Source organism: Neurospora crassa, linkage group II (assembly GCF_000182925.2).
Source record: "Neurospora crassa OR74A linkage group II, whole genome shotgun sequence".
Lineage (NCBI taxonomy): Eukaryota > Fungi > Ascomycota > Sordariomycetes > Sordariales > Sordariaceae > Neurospora > Neurospora crassa.
In genome coordinates, this window is record NC_026502.1 from 1,958,901 (window position 1) to 1,976,199 (window position 17,299).

Here is a 17,299-nt window from a genome sequence, read left to right on the forward strand (position 1 = left end):
TACAGTTGAAACGTCAATATATTGTAGAAGAACGGTCTTGTCATCCATCTTACATCACCAAGATGATCTGAATTGATTCAAGCCTCTATATACCCATCATGAATCAAGACAAAATAGATAGTGCCTATGGATATCTTCCCACCTCCCACTGTATGACAGTTCAACCACTCGCTATAGATGAAAGCAGCTGATGAATTATTTGTATGTTAAGAAAAGGGTATCCATGATGATATCTACTGGCTCCTCTGGCTGGGGCCAATAGTCCGCCACACTCCCCAGCATAGTAATGACGTTCGTATAATAAGGCAAGGTGCAGGAGCGAACAGAGCAGTAGATGGCGCAATCACTGTCTGCTCTTGGGCTTTTCGACCGCCTTGATAGCCACACATTTCTCCAGTTGCTCGATCCACCTCCTCGCGAACTCCTCCTCAGTGAAGCGTTTCGCCGACTTGCGCGCCCTCAACCGGACAGCGTACGGGTTGGGCAAGGACAAAGCCTTCTCGAAGCCCTCTGCGAATTCCTTGGAGGTCGTGGCGTGGAAGCCTTTACATTCGTTAGTCAAACTCGGCCCGAGAGAGGAGTCAAAAGTGCAAAACTCACCAGTAGGTTCTCCATCGACCTCGACAACGATATCCAGCTTCGGTCCACCACTGTCATGCACCACCGAGATCAACCCAGCAGCCTGATACTCCACCACTCCGATGCCAAAGTGCTCGTTCCACATGCCATTAACGCCTACGCTTGCGCGCCTCAACCACTCCAGAATATCCGGCCACGACGCATCCAGATGGAACTCCACCCGGTCCTTGATATGCAGCTCGTTGACCAGCAGCCGTAGCTTGTAGACCCTCTTCGAGTCGTAATCATCCCTCACACTGCCGACCAGGACCAACTTTGCGTCCCTCGCCGCTTCCGATCCGCTCTTCAAGAATTCCGCAAACGCCTGCACAATGAGTTGATGGTTCTTCTCTGGCCTGAACTGCGCAATGTACAGCAGCACATTCTCCCTTCGCTTCTCGCTTTCCGGGGAAACCTCGACCTCCTGCTCCAGCTCCTCGACGGCCACGGGCGGGTAGACCACCGCGATGGGGTTGACCTTGGACTTGATACCGGGCACCGCGCCCGTCAGGTTGCGCACAGGTCCCCAGAGCTTCTCGATGTGCGCCTGCGTCCAGGTCGAATTGGTCATCACCACGTCCACAGACGCACCCATGAGCGAGTACAGCCGTGCGAACAGCTGCCAGTAGATCTTCTTGGCGCGGCCCTTGGCACCAGTGCCCTTGCCGGCGTTGACGCCCTGGCTGCCGACGGCGGAGGCTGGGTCGAGTGACTCGAGCATGTCGGTCGAGATGGTTGGGTAGTGCACGTAGGCGGCTGTGGGCACGTCGCGGAAGAGGAAGCGGGAGAAACCGAGAGCGAAGGCGTAGCCCATAGTGTCGACGAAGATGTCGGGCACGAGCAGGGAGAAGGCGTCCCAGGCCATGATAAGAGAGCCGAAGGACTGGCCGGCGAGGGTGAAGTAGGGCCATGTGGAGGCGAGAACCCATCGCCGGGTAGACAGGTAGAGGAAGTTGACGGTGGGCGGGTGGAGGTGGATGTTGAAGCGTTGCTGTTAAAGTAAAGAGGTCAGCAAGACACTTGGGGATGCGCTTGAAGCGGTACAGTTGGGCACTTCTCTAACCTCTACTCTGGAGAGGATAGCCTCCTTGCTAACATCGTGATCACCCGTGTAGACAACACACTTGGCTTTGGGCCAGCGTTTCTGCGTGGCCCGGATAGCAGCCCAGAGGACTCTCTCTCCACCTCCGCCGGCGTTGCTGCGTCTGGTGTTAGTGCCAGATCTGTTACAGTACGAGATCCCCTAGGTACAACTCACCAAAAGGGGTGAAAGAAGCCCACGATGCCATCCCAATCCTTATCGTAGACCTTGCCGTCGGATGTGCCGGTAGCTTCGGTGTTGTTGAAGGTGTCCCGATCCTCTTTCTCCGCTTTTCGGCCCTTTGCGCTCTTGGAGTCCCGATATTTCCTTTCGTCGGCCTCCACCACCTCGAGAATGTGGCAGCGTCGGCCGTCTGTCTTCCTACGCAAGTACCATCCCAGCGAGGAACCGACCAGTCGCCATACGAAGGGGATAAACAGGGCGAGAAGCGGGCCGATAGTAAACAAGGAGATGGCAACGTATGTGAAGAGGCCGTTCGCCATACCGGGAAGCGTTATTTATGCGTGGTTTCTGTATTGTTATGCCGGTTCTATGTATCGATTGGTATTTGAGCGCTATGCGCCGTTGCTTGGGGAACTTTGGTAGATTAAGTGTCCAGAGCTTCGGGTTATCTAGGCGCGAATCGAACGGGCGTTTGTTGGAGCAGCTCTAGCAAGATGGCCCAGGGATAGATGAGAGGTCATATAGTACAGAAAACAGAAAGGGAGTAACGGCTAAACGAAGGACTATGAAGTTAAATCGCCGCGACATCCCAAAGCCGACTACTGCTGAACTGAACAGAAGCCTGGACGGGTTGCTGGGCGGATGATAACGTTTGACGGGGTGATGGAGGTCGAATGATCTGGCCTTGTGTTTTGGCTTCAGGTCCCTCCACCACCACCATGACTGATTATGTACTATCGCGGCAGCTACGGTATTTGCGGGGGTGTTTGATAGTGCAAGCGGGCGCCATTCAGGGGTCTGCGTCGAGCTCTGACGTAGGGAACACTGTGCGCCAAGAGCAAGTGGAATGTGCAAGCTCACAATCAGTCACCAAGTGTCAGCTGAAGCCTACAATTGGTCAGATGAGTACGGAGCACGGACTTCATGTTTGATCTTGGCATAGTTATGCTTGGGACCCTGGCTTAGAGCCGGCAGGCACGATATTCATTTTGAATGTTTGAGTATCGGGAATGTCTCTCCAATCGATGAATTCCAAGAGGATCGATCCTCTGAATGTCCAAGTGAACTTCAGGGTTCAGCGGGAACAACATCTCATCTCAGTTGTTCAGCAGTAAAGTGCTGAAAAGAGAGAGGTTGGAAGGAAAGGGTGATTCAAGTTGGATGGATAATATGATGCCCTAACTTTTTTTCTTTCTTCTCTTCTTTCTACCCTGTCTCACTCATCACCAGCTCCCAGCTCATCATGGCTGCTTTCGGAGGACGTACAGTCAGCGGTTTGAGCATGAGCTCGCTCGCCCGGCATGGGCTTTCCACCACATCGAGCTCAGTTCGACCACTGGGCTTCACAGCAGCCACCCAAATACATCACAGGAGGAATAGTCCAGCCTCATCGGTTCCCTCACAACGACGAACCTTTGTCAACGAGGCCGTCACCACCGTCGAGCAGCTCCTCCTCGCCGCCCAAGCCAACCTGCACATCCCATGGTACATTCTCATTCCCGGTTTCGGCGCGACCATCAGCCTCATCTTCCGCGTTCCCGCGGCCAAATACACCCAGCGGCTCGCCCAGCGCCGGGCCCTGCTCAAGCCCATTCTGATGGCATGGGGCCGGAGGCACTACCAAGAAGTCAACTACGCGAAGCAGGCCGATCCCGTCAAGCACGACTTTCACCCGCCCACCGAGATCATGAAGCGGATGGAGAAGACGAGCAAAAGGTTACTGAAAGAGTGGGGCGTGCAGCCATGGAAGCAGTTTGTGCCGTTTTTGGCCTTTCCCGGCTGGCTGGTGGGTATCGAGGCTTTGAGGAGGTTGTGTGGCGGACCGGTTGGTCTGTTGGGTATGTTTTTGGGGGCTAATAAGGATGGGAGGGCGGCGGCGGAGGCGGCCTCGAAGGCGGCGGAAACCACACAACAAGCAGTGTTACAAGCAACTGAAGCGGCCACAAACGCCACGCAGGCCGTCACGGAAGCATCCGTCACCACTACCACGCCCGTCGCCGACGCCATTGTCAACCCCCTAGCCAACATCCTCCCGGAATCCCTCTCCAGCTATTTCCAAAACACCCTCCCCACCACCATGGAGGGCTGCCTCTGGTTCCCCGACCTCATGGCCGCCGACCCTCTGCACATTCTCCCTTTCGTTCTTTCTTTCACCATGTTCGTCAACGTAATGCCTCGCAACCAAGAAGGGTGGTTGCGTCTCCTGAACCCCGGGACGGAGGACGTCAACCCAAACAATATTGGCGAGCACGCATCCAAGATCAAGCAGCAAAAGTCCGTAGGACTTAGGATGCAGCGGGCGCTGCTGCTGCTGACGCTGATCGTTGGGCCCGCCACCATCAACTTGCCGGCGGCGCTGCACCTGTACTGGATCACGACGAGTCTGACGAGCAACGCGATCACGAGCGTGGTGGCGGCCAAGATGCCGTTGCCGCCATATCTGGGACCGGCCAAGGGGAGGGGAGATGATCCGTATGTGAGACCGAAGCTGCCGGGGCTGGATTGGGAGCCGAATCACACAGCCGTAAAGAAAGTGATCTCGCAAGCCATGTCACAAGATAGAGCATAGCGGTTTTTGTACAGTATGTATGTAGATGTATGAGACATAAGATACCTATGGATGGATGATAGATGGACTGGCCGCCTACAGAGGCCAGATGGAAACTGTATAGCCAACAAGAGTCAAAAAAGAATGTAAGAACTCCGAAAACGCCTTTCCCCTGTCTTTGATCCCTCCCAGGCGTCTTTGCGATAACGAAATCAACAACAACGACAGCAACAGAAATAACAAAACCAACCATTACAGGATTACCCTGTCCTCCGGGCCATTCCCTTCCGTTTCATCATCAAAACATCATCAACAATCATATCCTTACTGTGTCCCGTCTTTCCGCATCCTGCACTTGTTTTTCATACCATGCCATATCATGTCCCACCCATTTAGCCCAAGAACACCGCCAACAAAACAATCGTCAAGATAACGCTCAAAATCAGCAACAAACAGCACGCCTTGCCCCTCGCATTCTTCTGATACCTCGCCGCACTCCTCAACTCCCTATCCGCCCCCGCCGTATCATCCCTCACATTCTCCACATTATTCGCAATCGTATCCAGCATCTCGCCCTGCTCGCTGACAATCTGAGCCACCTGCTGGAACAGCACATTCAAGTCGCCAACACCCTGCTCGATATTGCGAATCTCCTCTTCGCGCTCGAGGATGAGCGCATCCTGGAAATCGACATCGGATTGCGACGCGAGGTGGGTGAGTTCTTGCTCCTGATATTGCAGCAGCTGGGGTTCCCCGGACTCGAGCACGGGGTGCGAAGAGTGCGAAGGGTCGGTGGCGTCAATCACGGAGCGGGCGGCGGTTACTGAGGCTTTTTGCTTGTCGAGGGCGGTGCGTTGGAGGGATTGGAATTCGGAGAGGGAGGATTGGAATTCGCGCGAGAGTTTTTGTTGCATGTATTTTTGGGTCGGCTAGTTTTTTTTTGGGTATGGCGTGTTAGTCTACGGTCCGGCGCTTGGCAATGGAGGGGACGAGGAGTGGTGATAAGAGAGAGAGAGAGAGAGAGAATAGTAACGTACAGTGACATCTTCCCAGGTTTGCACCTTCTTGACGCCCCCGCCGACTTCCTTGAATAGATCGCGCGACTCCTCAATCAGCTCGTGGACTCGTTCCCGAACCCGTGGAGTATCGCGCCGCGTGCCGAGGTGGCCGACCTCGCCTTGGAGTCGCTGGTTGTTGCCGTTAAGCTTGAAGAGCTTGTTCATCAAATCTTGGGAGAGGCGCTGGAACTCGGGGTCATCGGTGTACTGGTTGCCACCGGTATTACGACGGCGCCCCGCCTCAAGGGAGGAGAGCTGATCGAATGACATGGTTGCTGGTGGTGGTTGTCGTGGTTGTGGTTGTGGTTATGATAGCAGATAGTTTGGCTTATCGGTGCCTGATGCGATGCGCAGGGTAGTGATTGATTGTCGTCGACGAGATGGGATTCGGTATGTACAAGTATGCGGTTCTTCAAGCAAATGGAAGCTGAGATGAGGCCCTTCGGAAAACGAGCGATTCGTCGGTGCCTGTTTTGTTGGTGATGTTTTTGTCAACAGGCGGTGGTGGTCCAAGGTTCCCTTGGGTGGATGGTTGTAAGTTGAAGCGCGGGAACCTAAGGTGACTTGTGACTTGTGATCTGGGACGACAATGCCGGGTCGCAAGTGGTCGCAAGTGGTTGCAATGGATTGCGTTATCCAGGCGAGCCAGGACACCACCAGTCGCTGTCCCTCAGTGGCTGCCCGCTGTGCGCTGTCAGCATCCACTGTCAGTTTCGAGGGAACTTCCATGTGGATCCCTGCCGTCCTGCCCTGCCGCTCCAAAGCTTCGGCTTGGCTTGTTGGAGACGTAATGGGGCATCTTGGCCAATCATGATACCGGGCCTTCAGCTCGTGTGGATCCAAAAAGAGTGACAGGCTGACGACAGCGCGTCCCCTCGTGTTTTGGGGACTACGGGAACTGGAAGCTTCAGTTCAGTCCAGTCCAGCGCGGCAGGCAGGCCCACCCCGTTTTTTTATTTACATACAACCAACTCAACACCTCATATCAAACCCGAAGCTGCTGCCTCAAGATCCAAATTGGGCTTTACTGACCTCAGCTTAATTTCGACGAGGACCAATCCCACCTCCCCCCTCCCCGCCCTCCCCCTCACGCGCATCACGTCTTCCAGACACCATCCACAGGCAAACAACTACCATAACGACGGCGGGACTGTCGACAATGTGCTGTGAAGATGGCGTCCGCATCTGTTAGACGACCGCCCTACAAGGACTTCCTCCAGCCTGCACTCCATCGCCGTTTTAGTACCACAGCCTTGATTCTGCTCGTCATCGCATATGTCTATGCCATTGGCCTGGCCAGATGGAACTCTTGTAAGCTGGCCAGCTACCTTCTGCTACCTGACGCGAACCAACTGACCATGCTGCTCTCCATCTAGTCCTCTGGTCTTGGTTTCCCATCGGCCCGACTGGCTTTCGCGCCGCCTTCTTCTGGTTCTCCGGCTCGCTCATCCTCATCCTGCGCATCGCACAATACCATCCCGGCTACCGAACATCCGACTCGGCTTTCGATACCTTCCTGAAGCATTGGCGCAACTTCTCAACCTTGGAGACCATCTTGACATATGCCTTCTCTGCCTGGCTGTTTGCCCAAGTCTACCTCCTTTCCCAGCCTAAGGACTCTGGGTTGGAATGGGTGACGTACCTGTCGTACGATAGACAGAGGCTGAACGAGAAGGCTGTCTTCATTACCACCCATCTTGTGATGCTCGGCGTCTACCAGGCCATCAGACATCTGTATTTGGACATTGACCGGCTCCTCTTGGGTGTCGCTAAGCCCTCAGAGAAGGCCGTCCGTAACAACAACAGTGATGTCGGCACCCTTATGAAGAAGTTCTGGGGTGAGATGCCTAGCATTTTCTTGCAGTCACTCAATCAAACGCTTGCCAGCCTGATATTGACTTTGGTCACCTACCCGTTCCTGCGCAAGGTGGTCTGGCGGCTGTCGCTCTTCTTCTTTCGCCCATTCTTCAACCTTCCAAAGACGAACTATGTGCCATATTCGTGGCCCGTCTCCTTCAAAAGCGCCACTTCGATCATCCTGGCTAGCACCATGCTCCTGATCGTTTGGATTGCTGGTAACACTGCGTTCACCATGTTCATGGTCAAGGAACCGACCAAGGATCAACGCCCTTTCACATCGGGGTCCAAGGATCCCAATGGCAGTCTCTTGAACGGACTCGGGCACAGAAAGTTGTTTTACAAGGTATGTTCGCTTGAATCGTGCACGTTGTCACGTACCTGATTGCTAATGGTCAAACAAGTGCTTCGCCATGTGGGAGTTGGCCCTGATTGCGCGCGATTTCCCGGAGAGACGCAAAGCCATCTACGAAGACCTCGACCGAAAGGACGGACCGGCGTGGTCGCAGGTCTGCTCCATTTGTCTCGAGGTTCTGAAGAGCCTTGAGACGAACATTGGCAATTATGGAAAGGCTCCTGAGCCTGTGGCTGCTCCCGTAGTACAGCCTGTTGAGGAAAAGGTTCGAACTGCTCCACCTCCAAAGGAGGAACCCATCTTCCTGGGAGGCCCTGCCAGGAGGCGGAACTTCCTGTCTGAGGTTGAGAAGACGGTTGTTGAGGTTGCCGTTGCTCCTGGTCAAGGATCTCCCCTCAAGCCATTTGCGAAGAGGGTCATAGATGCGGCCAAGCATCAACTCCTGGAGATCCAAAAGGCCGTCACGGGAACCGACGATACCGCCAGCCTCATCAGGAGTTGGGCTCTGAAGGGACTCCACAAGTGGGTGGGGATTCCATTCCGCAAGGAGTACCGGAGAAGGATGCTCCATGCAGTTCTCGGAAGCCCTTACGGCGAGCCCAGTCTTTACATCAACGCAGCCTACGCCCTCAGCATGCTCACAAGCCACAGTCTGCAGGAGGACAAGTACGGCAACGTGCAGAGGGATATCGCGACGATTATCCGGACATTGACGAATATGACCAAGAAGCTGGACCGGTTCAAGGAAGGGTTCGAGGTTCACTGGACGGATGTTGAGGGTATCAAGGAGTGCCCTGAGGTGGATGCTATTCTGGAGGCCTTGAGGGAAGCTTTGACCACGCTCATTGTCGAGTTTGGTCCGTATGCGCGGGACTTGAGGCTGACGTTGACGGATATGCGCCTGGCCAGGGAGGCTGCAAATTTTCCGGAGCCGCAGCCAAGGGCGGACCATCTACTAGACCTGAACCAGTGGAAGAGGTGATGAAGATATTGTGATGACTGGAGCATATTTCTTGTATGAGTAAGCACACACACACACACACACACACACACGGAGTAGGGGGGTTTTGCTTAAAAGGAAAAATAGGGAGAAAAGCTGCATGGCTTTCTTTTCGGCGGCATGTTATGGAATGTTTTATGTTGTATGGTACTACCTCAGTGAGCGTACGGTCGTGGTGCTACATAAGGTACAAATAGATTGTTTACTTGCAGCGATGTCCCCCCCTGTGCCCCCCTGAACGGTCAAGCCGTGCAGGGGCTCGGTACGTAGGTAATGGTGCGGCTGTGCAGGGATGGGCGAGCCGGCGGGAAATGAGGTCACACGTGCCATGATCCACGGGCTTTAACCCAACTCGATAGTTCCGTTCGCTGTCTCGGTCCAGTTCCTGCATCTTTTCAAGGTTCTCCTTTGTTCGCGGGCGTGGCCTCCGCTGCCGAGTTTATTCATTATTTATTTTCTTTCTCGCCTTTTCGACCTAACATACCTACCTAGGCATCGCACCTCCTTCAATGTCCTAATCAATCTGATAATCGGCCACTATCTCCCTTGAATTGCGGCTCTTTTCCTCCGGTCTCGAATCATCGCATTCCAACCTATCCCGCGCCGCCATGACACTCCCCGACGCCCAACATCTTTCTGTCGCAAGTTACGAGCTCCTTCTGGAACCAGCGGCAGCTTCGACCTCAACAACGGTCAGCTGTGATCGCTTCTCTACGTTTGCCTCTTTCGGCAGGTGATTTGAATATCCAGCTGCGACCTCGACAACATCACACTAAAGAATGAAGTCGGCCGTGTCTACCATCGCCCACTACCTCTACAAACTTGTCTACTACTTCATCTATCTCGTCCTTCTCGCTTTTCTCATTGTCAGTCCTATCGACTTGATCCGCCAGGCGATCATCACCAAGCAGAACTACAGCATCCTCATTGTTGCGCTCTGTTACCTCGTCACTATTCTCATCATTGTCTTTATCTACGCCACCCGACTGTACTATAACAAAGCGGTGCTCGACTCGATACCCAAATCATGGGTCCCTGTAGAAAAGGGCGACGTGCCTCGCGATGTCAGACAGTTGATTGTCGCCCGTCTCAGCAGGAGTGCCGCCATTGCGTATGAAGCGAGACCAAGGTTGCCTTTGCCTCCGACTTCAGCTGCTCCCGGTTCTGGGCCAGCTTCTGTCCCTGCAACAGCAAATGTGCCGCACCCTACATCGCAAAGGCAAGAGGTGGAAAGGAATCATGATGAAGGGGAAGATGAAGAACCACAGCAAGAGCATAGTGGACGGATAGCCACGGCAGCGAAGGAAGCCTCGAAAGAAGCCACAGACAGATTCGCTGGGAGACAATCTCGCTGGAAACCAAAGGTGCGAAGGGGACTCAGCGCGGGCACCATTGAGGGCCGGGAATCCGAACATGATTCGACTACCACGCACCCATCGGGCCATGACGAGCCGACGTGCATCAATATCGGTGCACTACATGGAGGTTCCCATATCTGGGGCGAGATCGAACACCCTGGCTGGGGTCCGCCTACTTCTCCGGACCTTGCGAATGTGCAATACGATACAGTCATACGCGAACTGCCGAATTTGATCGAGGCCAAGGCTATCACCCTTGCACCGCCGGACCGGGCATGCGAAGGCGAGGCTGAGGGAGAAGCAGGGAGGATGGACCCGCCGCTATTGGACCCGGATGCCGTGGAGCTACTTCAGCGACATGAGAGCATGGGACTTCGCGAGTATCTGACTAGTTTGACGGAGCTCGGCGTGGTAGCACCATCAGAGGCCCTGAGTGAATTCATAAAGCTGTACGAGCGCGCTCGGTATTCTACTCGGCCGCTATCGCTTGACGAATTCAGACGGTTAATGCACGTTTTTGCGGAGGTGCTTAAAGACATGAGACCGCTTGATCCGATGGTGTTGGACGAAATTGCCAGAGAGTACGAGTATGATGGAGCTGAAGATAATGATCCGGGAATTGCTTATAACGCCGGCACCGAAGGCGATGGCAGTAATGATCGCCGTTTCTTCTCTCCCTACTCGCAGCAACCGCAACAACCCTCACCAAACTCCTTCTACGAAAGCGACATCGACAACGATGCGCCCAGGCGAAGTTACTCCTCTGGCGATTTACGCAAAGATAGCGATGGCGGTAGCATGTACCACGCTGGAAACGAACCAGAGCACTATATCGCTAGCCGCCAGCATCGACGTCAGCAACAACAACGGGAACCACCCAGAACCCCCACGCCCAAAACTCCCAAAAGAAGAAGGAGAACAGCCAAATACACCACAGCCGCCCACCCATCAGACCCAGGCCCAAGCGACGCCAACCCCTTCCGCGGCCTCAATCACCTGACCCGGCAACATACTAACTCCTCCTACTTGTCTTCTTCCTCCTCCCTCAGGAGCACCCACACTCACAACCACCTCCGCCCCGAAACAGCGAAAACCGCAAGAACCCACCTCAGCAGTCGCAGTCATCGTCATCATCATCATCATCATCATCATCCTTATCAACGCTCTGCGAACCGCGAATCCTCTGGCACTTGCTCGACTACGTATTCCTGGCAGCAACAACTGAGACAGTTTCGTACGGCGCCGGCTTCCCCTAGGAGCGTGGCGCTGACGGGGCACACGGGGCTGTGCAGGGCGGAGACGAATGGTACGGGGATCAGTCCTGGGGAGGTTTCGCAATTGTCGTTGGCATCGTCCTCTGGAAAAGGGGCGAGTGTGAGGAGTGGGGAGAATAGTGATAGTAGTAGTGGGAGTGTGATTAGGTTGGCGGGGAGGGGGGATCAGACGGATTTGCCTTATGTTTTGATGCCTACTCCTAGTATGTGAGTTGGGCTTTGGTGCGGTGAGGAGTGAGAAGCGTGCTGAGAAACGGGATTCGTGACGAAAGGAGCGAACCAAGTGTAGGAGAAGGAGCACAGAGGAGAAGAGGAGCATAGAACAAGACGCTGGCAACAGCTTGAGAAGGACGCATGGCCTTATGGATACATGAGAGAGGATTCCGTCGGGAGTTGTTATACCCTATTTTATGGCTTAGTGTCTAATTTTAATCACCACTCCAGGCTGCCGTTGATCCTGTTGTCAAAATTGGTGATGTTTGCGGTTGTCTACTTGAATTTCCTTCGAGCACATTTCCATTTCAAAGTAACGTACGACATGGCACCCGTTGACGACGCCCTCAGCAATTCCATCACTCTCTCGAGCGGGTTAACGAGAACTGCCTGCGTACCTTGAGTTAGGTAGTTAGTTGCCGGGCAGACCGCAAGAACTACGAGCCCTGTACTTGCGGTGACTAGGTAGCCCAGCTCCGACAACCGGAGTCGAGCATGCTCTATCAACAACCTGCGCTGCCCAACCAGTAACCAGTTGGATGAATGATTGAATGACTATCTTACCATACTAGATACGTGTGCCTTCCTTCTCAAAAACCTGCTGTCGGTGTTTCACACTTCAGACGAAGTCTCTTGGCGAGTGATGATAAGGATATCCCCCCCCCCCGCGCCAACCTCTCTCTCTCCCTCTCACACACACTCATTTCCTTCCCCCTCCTTTTCACAATCCATCAATCATACCTTCAGGGTCCTCCTACACGCTTCAATGCGTCCTCAATGTATCTCTGAACCCAACCTCCAGGCCTTTCCTGGACAGGAGAATCCTTGAGACCTTTTGGTTGACGTATTTGCGAGTTGTTACGAGGCGTATGACAGTTGTGTGATGGCGTTCTGTAGGAAGAAAGAGGGGTATTGGACTGTCCTGCTCGGGTTATTCTTACGACTACTCGCGTGGGTCGGTATCTTCCTTGCGATATCAGAAATCTGCCTGGAGGTGTTTCATAGTTCGGATGAAGTGGTCGCGTGGTGAGAATTTCGGCTTGGTTTTGAGGGTAGAGTGTCCATCTGAACTATCAAGGTTCTTTCCCGTCCGTCTGCCTATTGTGACTAGGTATTGTGAGTGGTTTCTGAATGCACGTTCACTTGCCTGTCCTCGCGGGTCTGGCTGATTCAGGCTGCTATTGTTTATATCTTTGAATAGGATGAGGAGTGGATCCCCAACCTAGTTTACAGACCTCATCACCTCACCACCACGCAGCAGGTTGGGTCTCATAGTTGCACATTACTAGGTATTGCTGCTGTATTGAACTAGCTGTTAGATTTCAAGGATGACTTAGTGAACTGCCTATTGAGGTTTGCTATTGTGATTAACGTAAGTGATTTGCACTATTGTTCAGGGAGGGGAGTAAGCAAACCAGATAACTCTCTTGTTGACGCGACCTTCTCGCCCTCGTCTCTTTCCTCTTCTTGATTTGACTTTTGCTCATTCGCAACCTAGCAACAAGTCGGACCAAGGACTTTGTGAGTATGACCTTTTCTTCTTCTTCGTTATGATCGTCCTTCGTAGAGTTGAATCTTGATGCCCCTTCCTCCCTCGCATCCGATTCACTCTCAGTTTGAGCAATCCAGGTTGTTCACCGCGTATGCTGTGGAATCAACTGTCACTTGTAGCAACCAAAGTTCCTTCGCGTTGTTTGCCCTGCGTTCACGCGTGTTTCTTCGCGTTTACTCCTCCTCATCATCTTCCTTTCAACACCACCGAACCTTCGCGTGAAGCCTTCCTTTGACTGACCATATACCTCATCACTCTCAAGACGCGAGACAACAACAACAATGAGTGGCCACACTCACAACAACTCCAACCCCGGCTCAGTCCGGTTCATCGACCCCGAGGATGAGCAAGATATGCCCATCCGCTACTTCATCAACCCCGATGAAGTGAACACCGAGGCAGAGGAGCCGGCGGTCCAGCCCCCTCCTATTACCCGCCGTAAGCTCACTTGCCTCTCATCCATCACTTGACTCTTTCTTTGTCTCTCTTCATCAACTGATTTTGTTTCCATAGCAATTTCGCCTGGCCTATCCACACGCGGTCGAGCTGACCTTGCCTCGGCTGAGCAGGGCAGCAGCAGCCGGCCCATTGAAACTCGTCACTTCAGTGACGCGGAAATGATGGCCTACGTCACGATGCGCGGCATTACCGGCCACGGCCACTACCCTCGCGACGAGGCGTTAGAGCCCTTGGTCAGGCTCATGTATGAGCCAAGGGCTACCGAGACTGAGCCTGAGCCTGCTCAGGAGACGACGACGATCGAGGCGGTTCAGGAAGAAGTGAACAAGGCAATCCAGGAGATGTCGAGCGAGCCTGCCCGAGAGACGGCAAACGAGCCTACCCAAGAGGCGGTAATCCAGCCTCCCGAATTCTTGGAGCTCACAGAGCCTGTCCAAGACGACAACCGGTACGTCGACAGCCCCTTAGACCTACACACTACCGTCACCGTCATCATTTTTGTCCTTCTTGTATATGGGGGCCTCCAGGGGGTGTTGGTGTACATTTTGTAACCAACCTATGACCAACCAAAGGGATAGTGGCACATCCCAACGGAGAGAAGAGAGAGTGAGAGAGAGAGGAAAGAAACATACTTACCAGTGGGCAAAATGGCGTGGCAACCATTATTACTGAAAGACACAGGCAACTCATTAGCAATGACACAAGCACGTACCAAGAGTACCAAGACCAAGAGGGAACCCCAATGGACGATGGCAAGTCCTCTGAAAAAGGCAAAGTTCCGAAAACCCCTCCTCCTTCTTCTCCCACGAGCATCAGCATCACTTCCCCCCTCAGCACCATCGACTCCCCGTTCGGCCTCCAAGTGCGTGGTCGTTACTATCGGCCCCATTCCGCGATCGCCGAAGAGCGTGCAGACTGGGAGGAGCAAGGCTTCTCCCGGCCTCCCACGGCCACGTCGCCGCGCAGTTTTTCCAACGGTTCATATGGCTCTTCCCATGCGTCTCATGGCTCAGCGAAATCGAATTCTGACCAGAGTAGTGGCAGTAGTGGTGGTGGTGGCGATGGTGGATACGGCAGCAGCACTCCGTCTACTCCGCCCAGGGGGTTTGTCAAGATGTCCTTCCTTCGAGAGGGCGATGTCAGCGATGACGAGGGTTTGGATGCTAGCAGCATTTCACCCAGGACTTTTTTGAAGCTGACGGAGGGATGCGCGACGGATAACAGATATTTTAGGGTTGGCGGTCCAGCCAAGGTTCCTGTTCCCAGCGTAAGTAATTTCCTTTCGCTTTCACACATAGGTATGAAAGATATTCGCTGACTGACTGGCTGGCTGACTTTTACCAGAACCTTGAGCGTACCCGCCCCTCTACACCTCCCATCGAGGAAATGCCGGCCGTGTCCCCCTCTCCCTCATCCCAGGACACTTACGAGTCTCAGTACGACGCATACGACGGTAGCGTCATGACCGGCCGTTACTCCGTGCCTTCCAACCCTTCGGTCAAGTGGACCGCCACGGGCGTTGCCCACACCAATTTCGCCGGCAGAATCGAGAATTTTCCTTTCGACCGCATGGATCCCATTGCCGGTCGCGAGCTGTGCCATCGCCGCTACGGTCAGCCCGAGAGTGTCCAGGGTCTTCAGGGCACTGACAACGACAGCGCTTTCGCCTCCGCCTCGACTTCTACTGAGGCTGCTGCTGCTGGCGCTGCTGCTACTGCCGGGCCGGCACTTTTAGCAGATGGCACACGCCCGGTTTCCAACCTCGCCGATTACTCGCCCGTCAAGATACCTGGCGAGAGCAAGCCGGTTTACGTCTATGTCGGCGATCTTCCTCCCCGCATTACGATTGACGAGCGCAATATCCCGCCCCTTCGCAAGGCTGTCCCCTTTGATGCGCAGCGCCAGATCAGGAAGATAGTTTCGGTGCCTCCGGGCTTTGAAGCGCAGTTTGCAGTGCAGGCTAGGGAGTTCGACATGACCCAGGACGAGGCTGAGGCTTCGTCTGCTTCTGCGAACCCTTTTGATGGTCAGCAGAAGAAGACTGATTGGAAGGGCAAGGGAAAGGAAATCATCTTTCCTGAGGAGAGTCTGAGTAGCGGCAGTGGCAGTAGCCTCGAGATGGTGGAACTTAAAGCTGGTCCTCCGCCGAAACTCCCTGATGATTATGTTGAGACTCAGGAAGCTGGTGCTCCGGAGCTCCCTTATGGTCATGTTGAGACCTATACTTATGTGAGTGTTTCTCTCTCCTTCTTCTGCTGTAGTCATTTTTCTAGTATCGATCACTGACTTGCAACCTCGAATCAGGAGGAGATCGAGGATGCGATCACCAACTACCCCGGTACCTTGGCAGACGGCATTCCCGGTCACAAGGCGCGTGAACACCTCGAGGCTCGCAACAAGGCCATTGCCGACCTGGAAAAGCAAGAGGCGGAGATGCGGGTTGAGACGGCAGCCCTTGAGCACGAGGTGGATGAGCTGGAGAGAATGTAAGTCCCGTCGCAACCCTTTTCCATCACGACTTTAAGAGTTAACGCAAACTAACCAGCCGCCTCGTCCTCTTTCGTCACCTCGCAGCCGTCCGCTTGTCAGGGAACTGATTGAGTGCGAAGTCCACGCCGCCATCAGCGCCCGTCTCCAGGCCGAGCTCGCCAAAGGTTCCCTAGCTTTTGGTGGACTCTTCAATCCGGCCATCACCACCAACGAGGAAGCAATTGCCATTATCGAACGTATTGTTTCCCAGCCTCTTCCTCTTCCTCCTCCTAGCCGCGGCCGTTCTCGCTCTCAGCACTTTCCTTCTTCTTCTTCCTCCTTTGTCAATGCCACCACCTCTCGCAACACCAACACCAAGATACCCGTCGAGACGCCTAAAATCCGCAAAGAATCTGATGTTGACCGCCCCGCACAAATCCGGGAATACTTTAACCAGCAGATCGCGCAGCTCAAGTACAAATCCGACGCGCAGTATGTGGCGGTGATGCGGGAGGGTCAGACGCAGAGCAAGTTGAAGCACAAGAAAGATCAGAAGCTGACGGCCATTGGAGAGATTTTGGAGAGCATGGGTCGGATGGGTGTGGAGGATACAGATAGGATTCTTGAGGAGGCGCAGGCGATTGTCAAGAGGGAGATGGAGGAGGAGGAGAGAAGAAGGAGGGAGTGGGCTGAGTGGCAGGAGTGGTTGGCGTTGATGGAGGGCTGGAAGGGTACCTAAGGAGTGGGTGGATTTCTCCTTGCTTGTGGTCTTTGTTTTCTTTTCCTTCAGTTGCTTTTTTGTTTTTTCTTTCCTTTTTTTCTGAAGTGGTCGTCGTCGATCTTCATCATGATGGTTTCAGTCAATTGCCTTGCTAAACTCCGCCGGGGTTAGGGTTGATAATGGAGATTCTCGGATTGGCAGATGTTCTTTGCTGAATGGCGTTTGGGGGGTCGGAGTTTTGCAATGGACAAGATACCCAATCGGACTGCCGTGTCAAGCCGGCGTCTGAACAAGCTCCCTTAAGTTACACTATAGGTACCTATGATAACCTAAAAGAGTCTCTCTGAGTATGGAGCTCATAGATTGATGACATGGAATGCTGAAACAATTAGTTGCAACTGAAGGCATCTGGACAGGAACTTGAAGTGATTGTGTGACCCCCCCCCCCCCCCCCCCCTTTTGGCCATGGATGTTCAGGAGAAGCTTGGGCCCTTCCTTTTTCCTTTGTGATCCCCCAACACACCTCAGGGCACCTCACTCACCAAGCACAACC

General features: G+C 53.9%; 6 protein-coding genes across 6 annotated transcripts; 4 read left to right on the forward strand and 2 right to left on the reverse strand.

The window, feature by feature from the left end:
• Positions 1-27: 27 nt before the first annotated feature.
• Positions 28-2,585, reverse strand: NCU06779 (alpha-1,2-mannosyltransferase alg11). The gene is made up of 4 exons (XM_958527.3): positions 1,877-2,585; positions 1,682-1,817; positions 601-1,609; positions 28-543 (listed from the first exon to the last, which is right to left on the reverse strand). The coding sequence occupies exons 1-4, from the start codon at positions 2,200-2,202 to the stop codon at positions 344-346; spliced, it is 1,671 nt and encodes a 556-aa protein (XP_963620.1). The 5' UTR covers positions 2,203-2,585; the 3' UTR covers positions 28-343.
• A 313-nt stretch (positions 2,586-2,898) lies between these two features.
• oxa-2 (oxidase assembly protein 2) lies at positions 2,899-4,601 on the forward strand. The gene has a single exon (XM_958526.2). The coding sequence runs from the start codon at positions 3,126-3,128 to the stop codon at positions 4,449-4,451; it is 1,326 nt and encodes a 441-aa protein (XP_963619.1). The 5' UTR covers positions 2,899-3,125; the 3' UTR covers positions 4,452-4,601.
• Positions 2,963-6,366, reverse strand: NCU06777 (syntaxin). The gene is made up of 2 exons (XM_958525.2): positions 5,468-6,366; positions 2,963-5,359 (listed from the first exon to the last, which is right to left on the reverse strand). Exons 1-2 carry the CDS (start codon positions 5,756-5,758, stop codon positions 4,823-4,825), a joined length of 828 nt encoding a protein of 275 aa, XP_963618.1. The 5' UTR covers positions 5,759-6,366; the 3' UTR covers positions 2,963-4,822.
• Positions 6,367-6,452: 86 nt separating this feature from the next.
• On the forward strand, positions 6,453-8,911 carry NCU06776 (hypothetical protein). The gene is made up of 3 exons (XM_958524.2): positions 6,453-6,799; positions 6,865-7,691; positions 7,750-8,911. Exons 1-3 carry the CDS (start codon positions 6,661-6,663, stop codon positions 8,680-8,682), a joined length of 1,899 nt encoding a protein of 632 aa, XP_963617.1. The 5' UTR covers positions 6,453-6,660; the 3' UTR covers positions 8,683-8,911.
• Positions 8,912-9,072: 161 nt separating this feature from the next.
• Positions 9,073-11,864, forward strand: NCU16549 (thermatolerance membrane protein Dlt1). The gene has a single exon (XM_011395382.1). The coding sequence runs from the start codon at positions 9,480-9,482 to the stop codon at positions 11,541-11,543; it is 2,064 nt and encodes a 687-aa protein (XP_011393684.1). The 5' UTR covers positions 9,073-9,479; the 3' UTR covers positions 11,544-11,864.
• A 1,514-nt stretch (positions 11,865-13,378) lies between these two features.
• On the forward strand, positions 13,379-16,764 carry NCU16550 (hypothetical protein; the record flags this gene model as incomplete). Its single annotated transcript, XM_011395383.1, has 6 exons — positions 13,379-13,535; positions 13,611-14,004; positions 14,238-14,823; positions 14,901-15,785; positions 15,861-16,042; positions 16,131-16,764. The coding sequence occupies 6 exons, from the start codon at positions 13,379-13,381 to the stop codon at positions 16,762-16,764; spliced, it is 2,838 nt and encodes a 945-aa protein (XP_011393685.1).
• Between the last annotated feature and the right edge of the window lie 535 nt (positions 16,765-17,299).